Here is a 15275-nt window from a genome sequence, read left to right on the forward strand (position 1 = left end):
TATTTTTCTCTTGTGCTGCCCTCATGAGATAAAATGTTACTATCATTGATCAGCTATAACTAAGCAGGTTCAATCTGGTCAGTCTGTAAATAGCAAGTGAGCAAGCTTGGTTACCTAGTCAGCAATCATTAACAAGAGAAGCTGAAATGGAGCAGGACCCTATGGATCCTTGTCCCCCATGTCCTCTGCCTGACTTTTGTCTGTGGAAAAACTTTTGCCAAAGAATAAGCCTAATCAGAGATGTGAGAACATACAGATACAAAGGAAAACAGTCAAAGGAGGCCAAATAATAAAATATATTCATTAAGCATAGTCAAGGACTTTTAGTTTCTTCTCACATCCTGTGAGCTGTTTTATAGATACTTAAACCACCCCACCAGGTGGAGAAGTTAACTACATGACGATCCGGCTTTAGCCATGACATAAGCTGACAATTCTGAGAACAGACCTCAAGAAATGGAAACAAAGTGGCCCTGGAATTGAAGATTAACTGTACTTAAAACAATCAAGTTGATGCTGGTCAGACCACTGACCAATTTCAAGGTGACTGTCAGAGCTAGCTATGCTGTTTCTGTTATTTAGCCCCCTCCATCTATAAAAGCTCTTGCTCCCTGATTGTTGGAGCTGGGGGGAATTGGCCTTTGGGCAGGAGTCTGTCCTCCCCCTGCCCCCAATTGTCCACATACAAAATAAAGCAAACTTTCCTTTACACCAACCTTGACACTTTATTGGCTTTTTGAGAGGTCTGCAGCCAGACCCCACTTTTGGTCACAAAACTAATCAGCCTTTACCAGGTTGTTACCCATTACCTTGGCACCATTAACCCAATAGCGTAGCAGCTGCCGTGCAAACTACCGAGGTAGTCTTCCATTTTCATGAAAAAGGTTTAGAGAAAAGTGGCTCAGAATATTGCCAGAAGTCCTGATTTCTATATTCCACAGATGGTCTACTTGCTTGGAACATAACAGCTAGAAAAGCAAGAGCTAGGAAAACTGGAAGGACTAGAAAGAGATCTGCCCTGTTACTGCCTTCTCAATGTTGCTTAATCTCACCAAGATCATATTGTACACAACTGAGGACCATATCTTATTTAAATATCCAATTATCCCCAAGTTGCTGTGTATACAATAGACTATCATAAATATTGGCTGTTTCACCCTTTTTGTTTAAAACTGTGTCCTATGTGATCTTGTTTGTAAACATGAGACTATATATAACTACAAGAAACTATGAATGTTAATATTTAAGTGGTTATTAAATATTTCTATATTCCAGAAAGTGTTCTATCTGTCCTAATGTTATGTCATCTCATTTAATTTCCAAAAAAGAAACTTTTAAGGGGTAGATAAAATTCTTACACCCAAATAAGTTCAGAGAAATAAGTTAATTTGCCCAAGTTTGCACATCTAGAAAGTTGTGGAGTTGAGATTTAACATACATATTCTGTATCTAGATTCTGAACTCTTTTAACTACAATAAAATTTTCTTATTTTAATTTTGTTGATTATTTTTCCCAGAATAAAAGCCCTCTAGATCAATTAGAACTCTTTGTTATTTTCATGTGTATTAAAATACTTCATTACATCTCTTAACACTAACTTAGATATCAAAGTTAAATTGAAAAGTAAATGAAATTGCCTTTATTCAACCATTTTTTACCTACAATGATAACTAATTCATTTGGGTTTAACTAATATTATATTTGAAGAAGAACCCTGACCGCAAGACAAATACCATTTATCTATTTCAAAGCTATTGGTTTAAAATTCTTCTCTCCCATTCTTTAATTATAGACTCTTTAAGTGGCTCTTCCAGAAATGAGACATATTATTAGACAACTGAAAAGAGCATCAATAGTTTTATAGTCACCTGGGTCTGGATTTTACAATTTGTTGGCTAAGATCCTCTTGGTATCTTATCATGTTTGGTAAAATAGGGTGGGTAGTAATATCTTCCTTATGTTCTTCAGTGAGAATTGAAAGTAATAAATTATTCCAGTGCTTTGTACATCACTTGGCATATAGTGGGCTTTCAGTAATAAATATTCTTATCCTAAAATAATTCAACTTAATGCTGCTTAGAATTTTCCTTCTATTAGCTAAGAAGGAACTGCATGTCAAAAATGATAATTATTCTCTTAATCCATTTTTTAAGTTACAATTTGAAATAAATCAATCATTCAATCAATGCAGGAGATCCAGACTTGATCCCTGGGACAAGAAGATCCCTGGAATAGGCAATGGCTACCCACTCCAGGATTCATGCCTGGAGAATTCTGTGGACAGAGGAACCTGGTGCACTATAGTCCATGGGGTCACATAGAGTGAGACGGGACTGAGCAAAATTTAAATTTACTACTTCTCTATAATCCAGTCTTTTAAATATCTCTCATTTTGCTTCAAAGACCACTGAAGTAATTGAACAAACTTGATGGACATAGCAGAAATTAGAATGAAATATTAATTTTTTAAAAAACACAATATATTGAGTAATAATAGCAAGAAGAGATAAGCCTTCCTCAGTGATCAATGCAAAGAAATAGAGGAAAACAACAGAATGGGAAAGACTAGAGATCTCTTCAAGAAAATTAGAGATACCAAGGGAACATTTCATGCAAAGATGGGCTCGATAAAGGACAGAAATGGTATGGACCTAACAGAAGCAGAAGATATTAAGAAGAGGTGGCAAGAATACACAGAAGAACTGTACAAAAAAGATCTTCATGACCCAGATAATCACAATAGTGTGATCGCTCACCTAGAGGCAGACATCCTGGAATGTGAAGTCAAGTGGGCCTTAGGAAGCATCACTACGAACAAAGCTAGTGGAGGTGATGGAATTCCAGTTGAACCATTTCAAATCCTGAAAGATGATGGTGTGAAAGTGCTGCACTCAATATGCCAGCAAATTTGGAAAACTCAGCAGTGGCCACAGGACTGGAAAAGGTCAGTTTTCATTCCGATCCCAAAGAAAGGCAATGCCAAAGAATGCTCAAACTACCGCACAATTGCACTCATCTCACACGCTAGTAAAGTAATGCTCAACATTCTCCAAGCCAGACTTCAGCAATATGTGAACTGTGAATTTCCTGATGTTCAAGCTGGTTTTAGAAAAGGCAGAGGAACCAGAGATCAAATTGCCAACATCTGCTGGATTATGGAAAAAGCAAGAGAGTTTCAGAAAAACATCTATTTCTGCTTTATTGACTATTCCAAAGCCTTTGACTGTGTGGATCACAATAAACTGTGGAAAATTCTGAAAGAGATGGGAATACCAGATTACCTGACCTGCCTCTTGAGAAATCTGTATGCAGGTCAGGAAGCAACAGTTCGAACTGGACATGGAACAACAGACTGGTTCCAAATAGGAAAAGGAGTACATCAAGGCTGTATATAGTCACCCTGCTTATTTAAGTTCTATGCAGAGTACATCATGAGAAACGCTGGACTGGAAGAAACACAAGCGGAATCAAGATTGCTGGGAGAAATATCAATCACCTCAGATATGCAGATGACACCACCCTTATGTCAGAAAGTGAAAAGGAACTAAAAAGCCTCTTGATGAAAGTGAAACTGGAGAGTGAAAAATTTGGCTTAAAGCTCAACATTCAAAAAACGAAGATCATGGCATCCAGTCCCATCACTTCATGGGAAATAGATGGGGAAACAGTGGAAACAGTGTCAGGCTTTATTTTTCTGGGCTCCCAAATCACTGCAGATGGTGACTGCAGCCATGAAATTAAAAGACGCTTACTCCTTGGAAGGAAAGTTATGATCAACCATGATAGCATATTCAAAAGCAAAGACATTACTTTGCCAACAAAGGTTCGTCTAGTCAAGGCTATGGTTTTTCCTGTGGTCATGTATGGATGTGAGAGTTGGACTGTGAAGAAAGCTGAGCACCGAAGAATTGATGCTTTTGAACTGTGGTGTTGGAGAAGACTCTTGAGAGTCCCTTGGACTGCAAGGAGATCCAACCAGTCCATTCTGAAGGAGATCAGCTCTGGGATTTCTTTGGAAGGAATGATGCTAAAGCTGAAACTCCAGTACTTTGGCCACCTCATGTCAGGAGTTGACTCATGGGAAAAGACTCTGATGCTGGGAGGGATTGGGGCAGGAGGAGAAGGGGACGACAGAGGATGAGATGGCTGGATGGCATCACTGACTCACTGGATGTGAGTCTGAGTGAACTCTGGGAGTTGGTGATGCACAGGGAGGCCTGGAGTGCTGCAATTCATGGGGTCACGAAGAGTCGGACACGACTGAGCGACTGAACTGAACTGAAGTGAATGGCTTAGTCATTTAAACTTTTACTTTTTTATTCTTTAACTGTATTATATAAATATAAATATATATGACATCAATAATAATATATAAATATTATATAAATATATTTATATTATATATAAATATATAAACTATATTATACATGTATGCTGCTAAGTCACTTCAGTCGTGTCCGACTCTGTGCAACCCCATAGACAGCAGACCACCAGGCTCCCTGTCCCTGGGATTCTCCAGGCAAGAACACTGGAGTGGGTTGCCATTTCCTTCTCCAATATGTGAAAATGAAGTCACTCAGTCGTGTCTGACTCTAAGCGACCCCATGGACTGCAGCCCACCAGGCTCCTCCGTCCATGGGATTTTCCAGGCAAGAGCACTGGAGTGGGGTGCCGTATGCATGTGTACATACTAATGTCACGTCAGTCACTTCCAACTCTGTGATCCTATAGACTGCAGCCCAAAAGGCTCTTCTGTCCATGAGATTCTCCAGGCAAGAATATTGGAGTGAGTTGTCATGCTTTCCAGAGGATCTTCCCAAGACAGGGATTGAAGCTGCATCTCTGATGTCTCCTGGATTGGCAGGTAGATTCTTTACCATTAGCACCACCTGGAAAGCCCATACATGAGATAAATATATAAATCTATCTATCTACATTGTACAAACCCTAAGTATATGGCCTGATGATTTTCACAACCTGAACCAATACTCAGACACAGATCAAGAAACAGTACATAACCATTTTCTAGAAGCCCACCTTATTTACCCTTTCAATCATTACCCATCATTGGAAAAGACTCTGATTCTGGGAATGATTGAGGGCTGGAGGAGAAGGGGGCAACAGAAGATGAGATGGTTGGATGGCATCCTTGACTCAATGGACATGAATTTGAGCAAACTCTGGGAGACAGTGAAGGACAGGGAAGCCTGGTGTGCTGCAGTTCATGAGGTTGCAAAGAACAGACACGACTGAGTGATGTAACAACACCAGCAACCAAGAGTAACCAGTATCCCAACTTCTAGGAGTATAATTGGCTTTTCCTTTTTTAAAAAACAAACTTTTGTATCAATGGAATCATAGGATCATGTAAGAGTATTCTTTGTGCTTTACTTCTGTCACTCCACGTTATGCATGTGAGATTCATTGGTGTTATTGTCTGTAGTGGTTGTTCATTCATTCTCATAGCTGTGTAGAATTCCATGGTGTGAAGATCCCACAATATATCCAGGTGACTGTTGACATACCATTAGACTGTTAAATTATGTAGTGTCTCTGACTGACTTATTACAGATGTAAAGAAGCTAAGACACAAACTTTAACTGATGTTAATGAAATATACAACTCCTTTCTTAAGAGATTTCAACAAATATTTATTCAATGCCTACTGAACACAAAACATAGTGGTAAGTACTACAGGAATTATAAAGACAGGACAATACTTTCAGTAGCTAATGTTTTAAGCAAGGAAACTTTAGATAATGTAGGGTTTTACAATTTAAGTTAACTTTTCATAAATACCTTTAGGGGATGAAGCAAGGTTATGCAAAGTTGTTAAGGAGAAAAAGAGGATAAAAGAAATGACTGATGGGTCTGAACAGGTTAAAACATTCTATTAAAATAATCTTGAAAGGAAAATATAATTGAAGTTTGGAAACTTCAAATTTGAAGGGCAATTCAGAGAAATAATGTTGCTTAAAACTACCAAATGAAAAAGCCATTCAAAATATAATTAGTACCACAAATTAATAATTACTTGTGAATGTATACCATCTGATATATAACTCACTGAGCTTTTCAAGTCAAAAATGACATTCCATAGAAAATACTGGCTGTTTACTCAAATAGTAAAAATATTATAAAATATTATTTTTAAATAAAGCACATCATAAAATTCAGTTAACATAGGCTTTCTCTTTCAAAAAAGCAGCTGAATAACTCAAAGTTTTTTCTGTGATTCCTCCAAAAATTTATATACTGTACAGTAACTCAAAACTTTGTTCATATGTATATAGGTGCCTATACAGTATTACTCTAAAACGCCTAATGATTTATTCTACAAATTTTTGTTGAGTATCAACAATCTGAAAGCACTATGCTAGCAACCTAACATACAAAGATGATAAAACTAGGCACTTGCCTTCAAGTAGCTTTAAGGGGAGGCACACTAAAAAGAATTTAAACAGATTTTGGTCCCTGCCATGATAAAGGTATGCCAATAAGGCTAGTCAGAACATATCAAAAGGGCATCTAGATAAGACAGGGGACCAAGGAGAGAAACCAAGAGATACTTTGTGCAGAAGATAACTCCTGAACAAAGTCTGAGACTTAAAGGATAAGTGGCATTTTGCACTTTGGGGAATCAATAAAAGGCAGATATTCAGGAGGGCATGACTGGAAGAAAGAAGGTTGGGCACAGCTCAGGATGGTTAGAACTATGGTGCTTATCTCTATTTGTGCCAACATAGGCCTACTTTTCGACATTTCTCTCCAGTCTTTATTTTTTTCAAATACTATTTTTTTATTTGGTATAATCCATATATAACTATTTATTTTTCGCCCCCAAGTCTCGTGTTATTCCAGCTTCTGTTAGCATGTCAAAGAAAAGTCCTCTCTTGTGTATCAAATTCTGTGGTGTTTCAAATTCTGTAATTCTTCCAGAGTCTAGAACAAGTACCCTGCAATGTGAAAAGAATCCAGTCAGGTAAACTATAATCAGTATTTCAGTTCATCTTTCTTGTTCTTGCAACTGTAAAGTTTAAATTACTAGGTAAGTTCTGCCAGTACGAAATAAAAGTACAATTTGACTCAGGAAATAAATCAAGTTTTCTAATATTCTCTTAGCATTAACGCTTTCCTCTAATTATTTTGGAAAGTATCTTCCATACTATTAGGGGACACTTTGTATCTCTCAGCACAGATAAAATCCATTATTAGTGGCAAGTAATTACTGTGTTTCAGACGTGCAATCGCTCTCTCTATAGAAATTGTTTTATTTCTGAAAACAAATAAAGCATACCTGTCTGAATCAATGATAGAATGCAGTCTGTGAGCAATTGTCAGGATGGTGCAATCAGAAAACTCCTTCCTGACTGTGGTCTGCACCAAGTTATCAGTCTCAAAATCGATGGAGGCTGTTGCTTCATCCAAGATGAGAATTTTTGTTTTTCTCAGCAAAGCACGAGCAAGACAGACTAGCTGTCGTTGTCCAACACTGTTATAAAAAATAGTAAAATGGTCTCAACAATGGATTTTATGGTCACACACTTCCTATTCTAAAATTCTGACGACATTGTTATTCTCTTCCTAAGCCACATTCATTCATTCTTTAAGAAGTATCCCCTGAGTGATTATGCCAGACTCTGGTCCAAGTTCTGCAAATAGAACAATGAATTAAACAGACAAAAGTCTGTGGGTTTTCGTGAGGAGACAAAAAATAAACAAGATAAATGAGCAAAAGGCATAAGAAGAATTTGAATATACAGAAAGGCAGGATGTAAAATGTGGGCATGGGGTGGACATTTTTGAGGAGCATGCCAAAGAAATCCTCAGAGACGACGCCTTTAAATTCAAGACCTGAGGAAAATGGAAAGTGAATCCTTGAGATTTCCAATGGGAACTTGCTCCTGGCAAGGTGATGGACAGATGTAAAATTCCTGAGGCAGGCAGGAAGTGGCCTGGCATATTCAAGGAACTATAAGAAGCCAAGGAGGCCAAGGTGACAGAAACAGAGAGAGGGAGAGCGGGGAGTAAGCAAAGAACAAGCTGAGTCACGCAGGCTGTGTCTCTTAGGGGCAGAGAGGGTCTAATTGCTTTTCCTTAGGTTTCTGGTTGGAGAAGGAAATGGTAACTCACTCCAGTACGCTTGCCTGGAAAATGCCATGGACTGAGGAGCCTACCTACAGTCCGTGGGGTCGCCAAGAATAGGACACGACTGAGCAACTTCACTTCCACTTTTCATTTTCATGCACTGGAGAAAGAAATGGCAACCCACTCCAGTATTCTTGCCTGGAGAATCCCAGGGACAGAGGAGCCTGGTGGGCTGCCGTCTATGGAATCGCACAGAGTTGGATACGACTGAAGTGACTTAGCAGCAGCAGCAGCAGGTTTCTGATCACATAAAGGGACTGTCCTAAGACAATAGTGATGAAGATAAAGCAGTACTTTGTTGTTGTTGTTCAGTCTTTCAGTCATGTCTGATTCTTTGCAACCCCACGGACTGTTACATGCTAGGCTTCCCTGTGCTTCCTATCTCCCAGAGTTTGCTCAAACATTTTTTTCCGGAAGAAAGCTATTAGGGTAGGAGTCTTTACTACAGAGGAGTCAGTTAACTAATGACTTTCCACACTGCATTGTTGCTTTCTTTCCCCTTCATTGTCCTTCACCAGCAGTTTTCCAGCTGGTGGCTACCATTTTGTTTATTCCTCGTCTCTCTTCTCTAGAAGGAATCAGCAAATGATGTCCTTTGAACAACAAAATCCATGGTGGCTCAGGAGTGATTTCCCTCAGGGGCCAACTTGTTTCTAAAAAGCCTGGAATGAGTAATTCAGGCAAGCTCTGTTCTTTTAAGCTTACCTGAGGTTTTCACCACCCTCTGAAATCTCATGCAGCAGCTTCTTGGGAAGGGACTGCACAAACTCTTTTAAGTGACATAGTTCCAGCACCTCCCATAGCTCATGATCAGGATACTTGTCTAGGGGATCCAGGTTCATTTGAAGGGTTCCAGAAAATAAAACAGGATCCTAGAGAATAGAACAATCACTGGTAATCTTATTGTCACATGAGGCATGCATACATTAAATAAGGAAAAAGCAAAATGATGAAAAGCTAAATAGTTACCAAATTCATTTTATATTGAAACCAAAAGGTCAGAATAAGCTGTGTTTGATTAAGTCATTATAAACTTCCTGATTCTTCTTTCTCTAGTTCATAATGTTGACGACAGCTTTCCAACCACAATAATAATGATGATAGTAGTCACCATTTAGTCAGGGATATAATATAATATGGGCTTCCCAGGTGGCTCAGTGGTAAAAGAATCCAGCTGCCAATGCAAGAGATGGGGGTTTGATCCCTGGGTTGGGAAGATCCACTGGAGAAGGAAATGGCAATCCACTCCAGTATTCTTACCTGGAGAATTCCATGGACAGAGGAGCCTTGTCGGCCACAACCCAGGGGGTTGCAAAAGAGTCAGACATAAGCTAGCAACTAAACAACAACGTAATATATAATATAGAGAAGAATAGAATAAATGTATCTATAGTATGTATATAATATTATCAATTAGTCCACCAACCAGAAATAAGGAAGCAAACACCCTTGTTAGATAGCAAACTAGAGGTTTCAAAAGCTCCTGTCCAAGGACACACAGAAAGTAAGTGCTTAAGCAGAATTCAAAGACAAGTCCATGCTTTTTCCAATACATTTACACATCTAGTGAAACTGCATTTTACTACACCTGTTTTGATTTATAAGAAAGGAATGACAGTTTCTCTTCTCCACCAATTTTTTTCCCTGCCAAAATTTACTTAAATTTGTTCCAAAGTAAATTCATGAATGCCAGTATATGTTTAAACAATATGACAAAGAGATGATAGCATTTTTAGAAGCAAACATAAACATACTTCATAAATTCTCAGCTCAAATCTTTCAAACACAACTGAATGAGTCACATTTGACTGTAGAAGCATATTATTGAGCCGATTTGCATACTTGTTAATGATCAAGTTCCTCTGATGCCACAGATGGAAAAATCAAAGGAGTTGGAAAAAAAAATCTAACTGAATTATGGTTCCTTTCATTTTTTAAAAAATACTTCTAAACCTCAAGTCAAAAAGTCAAAAAAGTCAAAATTCAACAAAGTACCAACTAAGCAAAAGCCTCACTAATTGCTTTTTTCTTCTAAAAAATACCAGTGTGTTTCAGTATGATTTCTTCATTTTAATTTTATTTGTATTTACTATTATGAAGGAAACTTGCAAAGCAACATACTAGTTTTTCAAACAGATAAATGCACTTAGAAAGAATGCATCAGGGTAGAGTATTTAATAGGATTTAATTGCATAGTTATTTTTCACAATATATTTAAAATAATTTGGCTCTCAAATCCAAATGTATAGGCTTGAAAGGAATATATTCTTAAAAAAACAACAAAAAAGAAGTTTACCAGAGGGAGTTAAGAAAGACTAGCAGTAAAACAGTCTTTACCTGTGGAATAATATTGAGTTTGCCACGAAGGTCATGAAGCCCAATAGTAGATATGTCAATTCCATCAATTATAATTTTACCTCCTGATCTTTCTACAATTCGAAAGAGGCAGTTTGATAGTGTTGATTTGCCTGCTCCAGTTCGTCCCACAATTCCAATCTATAATGAATGTATCATAAACAATTTACACCTTACTTTGTGTAAGGGAAGGAGACCTTTGTACTGACAAAAAATACATTATGTGTCTGGTAAGTGGAATCTAACTGCCAACTAGAGTAAACTTGACTATCGTGGAAGGCTTAACGTGACTTTCAAGGATCCATCTTTATCTAGATGCCGCTTATTCTGGTGGCTCAGGGGTGCAGAACCTGCCTGCAGTGCGGAAGACCTGGGTTTGATCCCTGGATAGGGAAGATCCCCTGGAGAAGGAAATGGCAACTCTTTTCAGTATTATTGGCTGGAGGATTTCATGGACAGAGGAGCCTGGTGGACTACGGCCCTGAGTTGCCAAGAGTCGGGCCCAACTGAGCAACTAACGCTTTCACTTTACTCACCAGAAAGGCTTGGGCTAATTTGTGTGTTTCCTCTGGTTTTGAATAGTTTAGTTATCACCCAGCAAGAACTGCCCCAGGCAGAGCAGATCATCCCTGAACCATCCCTGAACTAGCCATTAAATGTGAGGTTTAAAGAGAGACTGATAAAGGGCTTGATTCCATGAGACTTTCTGAAGGAGGCTTCTCTACCATTCTTCCTCCAAAACAAACAAGCAAATAAAGGAGATGGGAACCCTTTGCTGAGATAGGCTAGAAAATCTAAGGGAACGCCTGCAAAACAACTATTGCATCAAAATTACTAAGGGTGGTCACAGATCATGTCTGGGGATTTTGGACTTTTGGACAAAAGTAATCAGCTTGTCATAAGCATCCAGTGATTGCAGTGTTCCTTTGGCCACGAGATCTGAAGCAACCTCTTCTGGGTGTTGGTTCGTGTCTTGGTGTTAATGGAAACACTGCATGGAGAGAACATTTGGTGCCTGGTTCGCCCTAATTACAGATCTTAAATCTTAAATCTGACATACTACATCCAAAAAACCAGGAATACACTGAATGAAATAGAATGATTAAAATTCCACAATTATTTCCAAAAATTAATTCGTCCTTGAGGCCACCTCAGTGGACCTGGTTTAGAGGGTTAGAAAAGGAGAATTTGGGGTTACCTGAAACAAGTCTCAGGAAAGGGGAAAGTGGAATACTGCTGTTCATTAAAAAATTTTTTTTACCTTTATCTATTTGTAAAATATCAATCTGATCAGGGAAATAATATGTTTTCATAAAACACTTTGAAAAAATATAGAAGCATAAATCATCTAAAATCCCAACACCTGGAGAGAATCACTGTTTATATTTTGTAACCATTCTTTTTGCTATTAGTAATATGTCTATCTGTTTGCTTTTTTAAAACACAAAAATGATACATTGTCAAAAGATTTGTATATTGTTCTTATTAACTAAATTACATCTCAAGCATTTTCCCATTTCACTGATAGTCTTGGAAAACATAATGTCACTGACTATACAAATATTCTCACCTGTGTATTACTGGACAGTAACTATTATCTTACTGTTTTATTGTTGCACTTCACTTACTAGAGGAAGTAAAAATAAAATATACTAATAATACTGGATGTGTAGCCAAAGGAAATGAAATTTGTATGATGAAGAGAAATATGCACTCCCAAGTTCATGGCAATATTACAGTAGCCAAGAATATATCAAAACAACCTAAATATGTGCTATGGATCAATGGATAAAGACAGTGTGTATATATATATATACATATATATATATATATACATGTACATACATACACATATATAATTCTGCCATAAAAAGTGTAGAAAATCCTGCCATTTGTGGTAACATGGGTGAACCTGTAGGACATTATGCTGAGCAAAAGAAGCCAGACAGAGGAAAACATTTTATGATCTCACTTACATGTGTAATCTCAAAGTGTCAAACTCACAGTACCAGAAAGTAGATAGTGCTTACCAGGGGTTGAGTGGGAAAATGGGATATAAACTTTCAGTTATAAGACACATAAATTCTAGATATCTAATACATAGCATTGGTACTATAGTTAATAACACAGAAATTTGCTAAGAGATCTTAAATGCTTAAAATTATGATAATAATTTCACAATTTATTTATATCAAGCTATATACTCTATGTATACTGTACACTCTAAATATATACAATTTTCATTTGTTAATTATACCTCAATGTAGGTAAAAATAGTACAATCATGTTTCATAATAGATTATGAACAATTTAAAATATATATTTTTATTTGTAGAGGAAAAATTTATTCTTTACATACCAACAATGTCTTTACTATTTTTAAATGAAATTTGAACAAATGACCATCTTATACTCAATACCACAGTATATTTTGGCCTTGAGAATAAATATATTCAGATAAAAGGTAAAGTGAAAGTTAGGAAATATTTATGGTACCTTCTCTTCCCCATGAGTCTGGAAAGTGATATCTTGTAATGCTAAACCAAGATCATCTCTGTATCGAGCTCGATAATCAACAAACTCCACTATCCCTTTATTGGGCCATTGTGATGGAGGCCTCTTAGACGTTATCCAGGGTGCCTTAAAACAAATAAATACTTTTTAAACTGCAATTACAATAAAAATACCTTTCCTCCAAAAAAAAAATAATAATTCTCAGGCATAAAAACAGAAGTGATGAAACAAAAATGAGGAAAGACAACATTTGTAAATATTATGATTTTTCTGAAAATAGTTTTAAATAATACCAACATAAACCTTCTCATCTATATAAGAAGATTTTATAAATCAATTTTCACATATAAAAAGGCTTCCCATCTTCAATTAAGTTATCAAGAAAAGTCTTCTATAACTTTATAAAGGATATGAAAGTAACCTAGAATTTTAATTGACAGGGGACAGTTTGTCATTTATTTCCCACATACTGAGTGTTTACCGCACCAGTCAATGCTTTAGTTGTTGGAGATTTAGCAGTGAGAAAAACATAATAAATAATAAACATAAACTCTCCCTTCAGGAGAGTACTTGCTGGTGAGGAGAGACAGAAAGAATCATACAGCCTATGCAGAATATCGTTGCTGTTGCTGCTCAGTTGCTAAGTCGTATTGGACTTTTTTGTGACCTCATGGACCATAGGTCACCAGGCTCCTCTGTCCATGGGATTATCCCGGCGAGAATACTGGAGTGGGTTGCTGTTTCCTCCTTCAGGGGATCTTTCTGACCCAGGGATCAAACCCGTGTTTCCTGCAGTGGCAGGTGGATTCTTTACCACTGGCCACCAGGGAAGCCCATGCAGTATGTTAGTTGATGATAAAGTTTTGAAGGTCAGGAAATTGGCAGGGTTGGTGTAATTTTAAGTAGGGTGGTTAAGAAAGTCTTGATGGACCTGATTGGGAAACAAGCCATTTGGATATCAGAGGAAGGGCTTTCCAGGTAAAAGAAGCTAGGTGCATATGCTGAGGACCTGAGACACTGGAGGAAGAACAGAAGCTGGAATACAAAGAAGAGTGTGGTGCCTGGCCAGTGAGCGGAAGTGTTTTCATGAAGGGAAGTGATCACAGCAGCAAATGATAGGCTAGGTAAAGTGACGACTGGGAGGCTGCCACTGGTGATGCTGACCGGGGCAGGCGCGGTGCAGTGGTGGGAGTTAGAGCCTGTGTGAGGAGGTTCCAAAAAAGAATGAGAAAAGGAGTTAGACAGAGCAAGTACAGGAACTATTCCCAAGAATTTTGCTGTAAAGAGGAGCAGAGAAATGGGGCTATTGAGGAGTAAACATGGTTATTTGGACGTATTTACTTTTTTCTACATCACGAGTTTTTGTAATGGTATCTCTCACCTTATAAGGCATCAAATTATATAAAGGTAATTTTTAAAAATGTGTGTGCACACACACATTTTATTGTCTTTTTTTTTTTCAAAATAAAAATATATATCAATAGCAAAAGGTTTAGAAAATACAGAAAACAACTTATATTTCCTTTCTTTTGTCCATGGCATGTGGCATATGGGATCTTGGTTTCCAGACCAAGGATCAAAACCACATTCCCTGAATTGGAAGTGTGGAATCTTAACCACTGGACTACTAGGGAAGTCCTGAGAATGATAACATTTTTATATAGTCCTTACATAGCAATAGGCTGAACAAACTAAGTATTGATAATTATGACTGTTATTGTGAAGGTAGACTAATCTTTCAAGAAAGTTTTGGGAAAAATGAAGGTAAGACTCGGAAGAATCTGGAGGAAGAATCAACATTTAGGTAGAAGTTGGAGTATGCAGAAAATATTTTAGCATATTTGTAGGCTGAAAGGAGCCAAGGGGTTAGGGTGCTGAAGTTAGGACTTAGAGAAGATGGTTAATGGAACAAGGTCTGAGAAAAGACATGAGGAGATGCTACCAAAAATACAACTGGAAATCTGTAGGTTTTTATTTGGAGGAGGAATACACCTTCCTGAGTTATGAGCAAAAGAGGAATTTTTCATGAAGATTTAGATATCCTTATAGTCAGATTGAAGAAGATATAGAAATTCAACATATAACCTTTATCATCTGCCCTGTTAATTCATGGAACTGGGAGACAGAAGTAACTGAAATTAACAAAATATGCAGATAATGCAACCATTATACTCTGTCAATAGTCTAATTCTTCTGTCCCTCAAATTATACTTAATTAAAGGGAAAAAAGCAGACTGATTTATTCTCCTCCTCCTTC

General features: G+C 37.4%; 1 protein-coding gene across 1 annotated transcript in view; it reads right to left on the bottom strand.

Moving 5' to 3' along the window:
- Window positions 1–5663: 5663 nt before the first annotated feature.
- The window catches only part of LOC129644436 (multidrug resistance-associated protein 1-like), a 95157-nt gene continuing 85545 nt past the window's right edge, over window positions 5664–15275 (bottom strand). Inside the window, exons 24-28 of the mRNA XM_055570072.1 lie at window positions 13001–13144; window positions 10487–10645; window positions 8855–9021; window positions 7299–7493; window positions 5664–6957 (exon numbers count right to left, since the gene is read on the bottom strand). Of these exons, the coding sequence (XP_055426047.1) occupies window positions 6825–6957; window positions 7299–7493; window positions 8855–9021; window positions 10487–10645; window positions 13001–13144 (798 nt within the window). The 3' untranslated portion in view covers window positions 5664–6824. The remainder of the gene's footprint in view (window positions 6958–7298; window positions 7494–8854; window positions 9022–10486; window positions 10646–13000; window positions 13145–15275) is intronic.

The sequence above is a fragment of the Bubalus kerabau genome, chromosome 2, assembly GCF_029407905.1.
Source record: "Bubalus kerabau isolate K-KA32 ecotype Philippines breed swamp buffalo chromosome 2, PCC_UOA_SB_1v2, whole genome shotgun sequence".
Taxonomy (NCBI): Eukaryota; Metazoa; Chordata; class Mammalia; order Artiodactyla; family Bovidae; genus Bubalus; species Bubalus kerabau.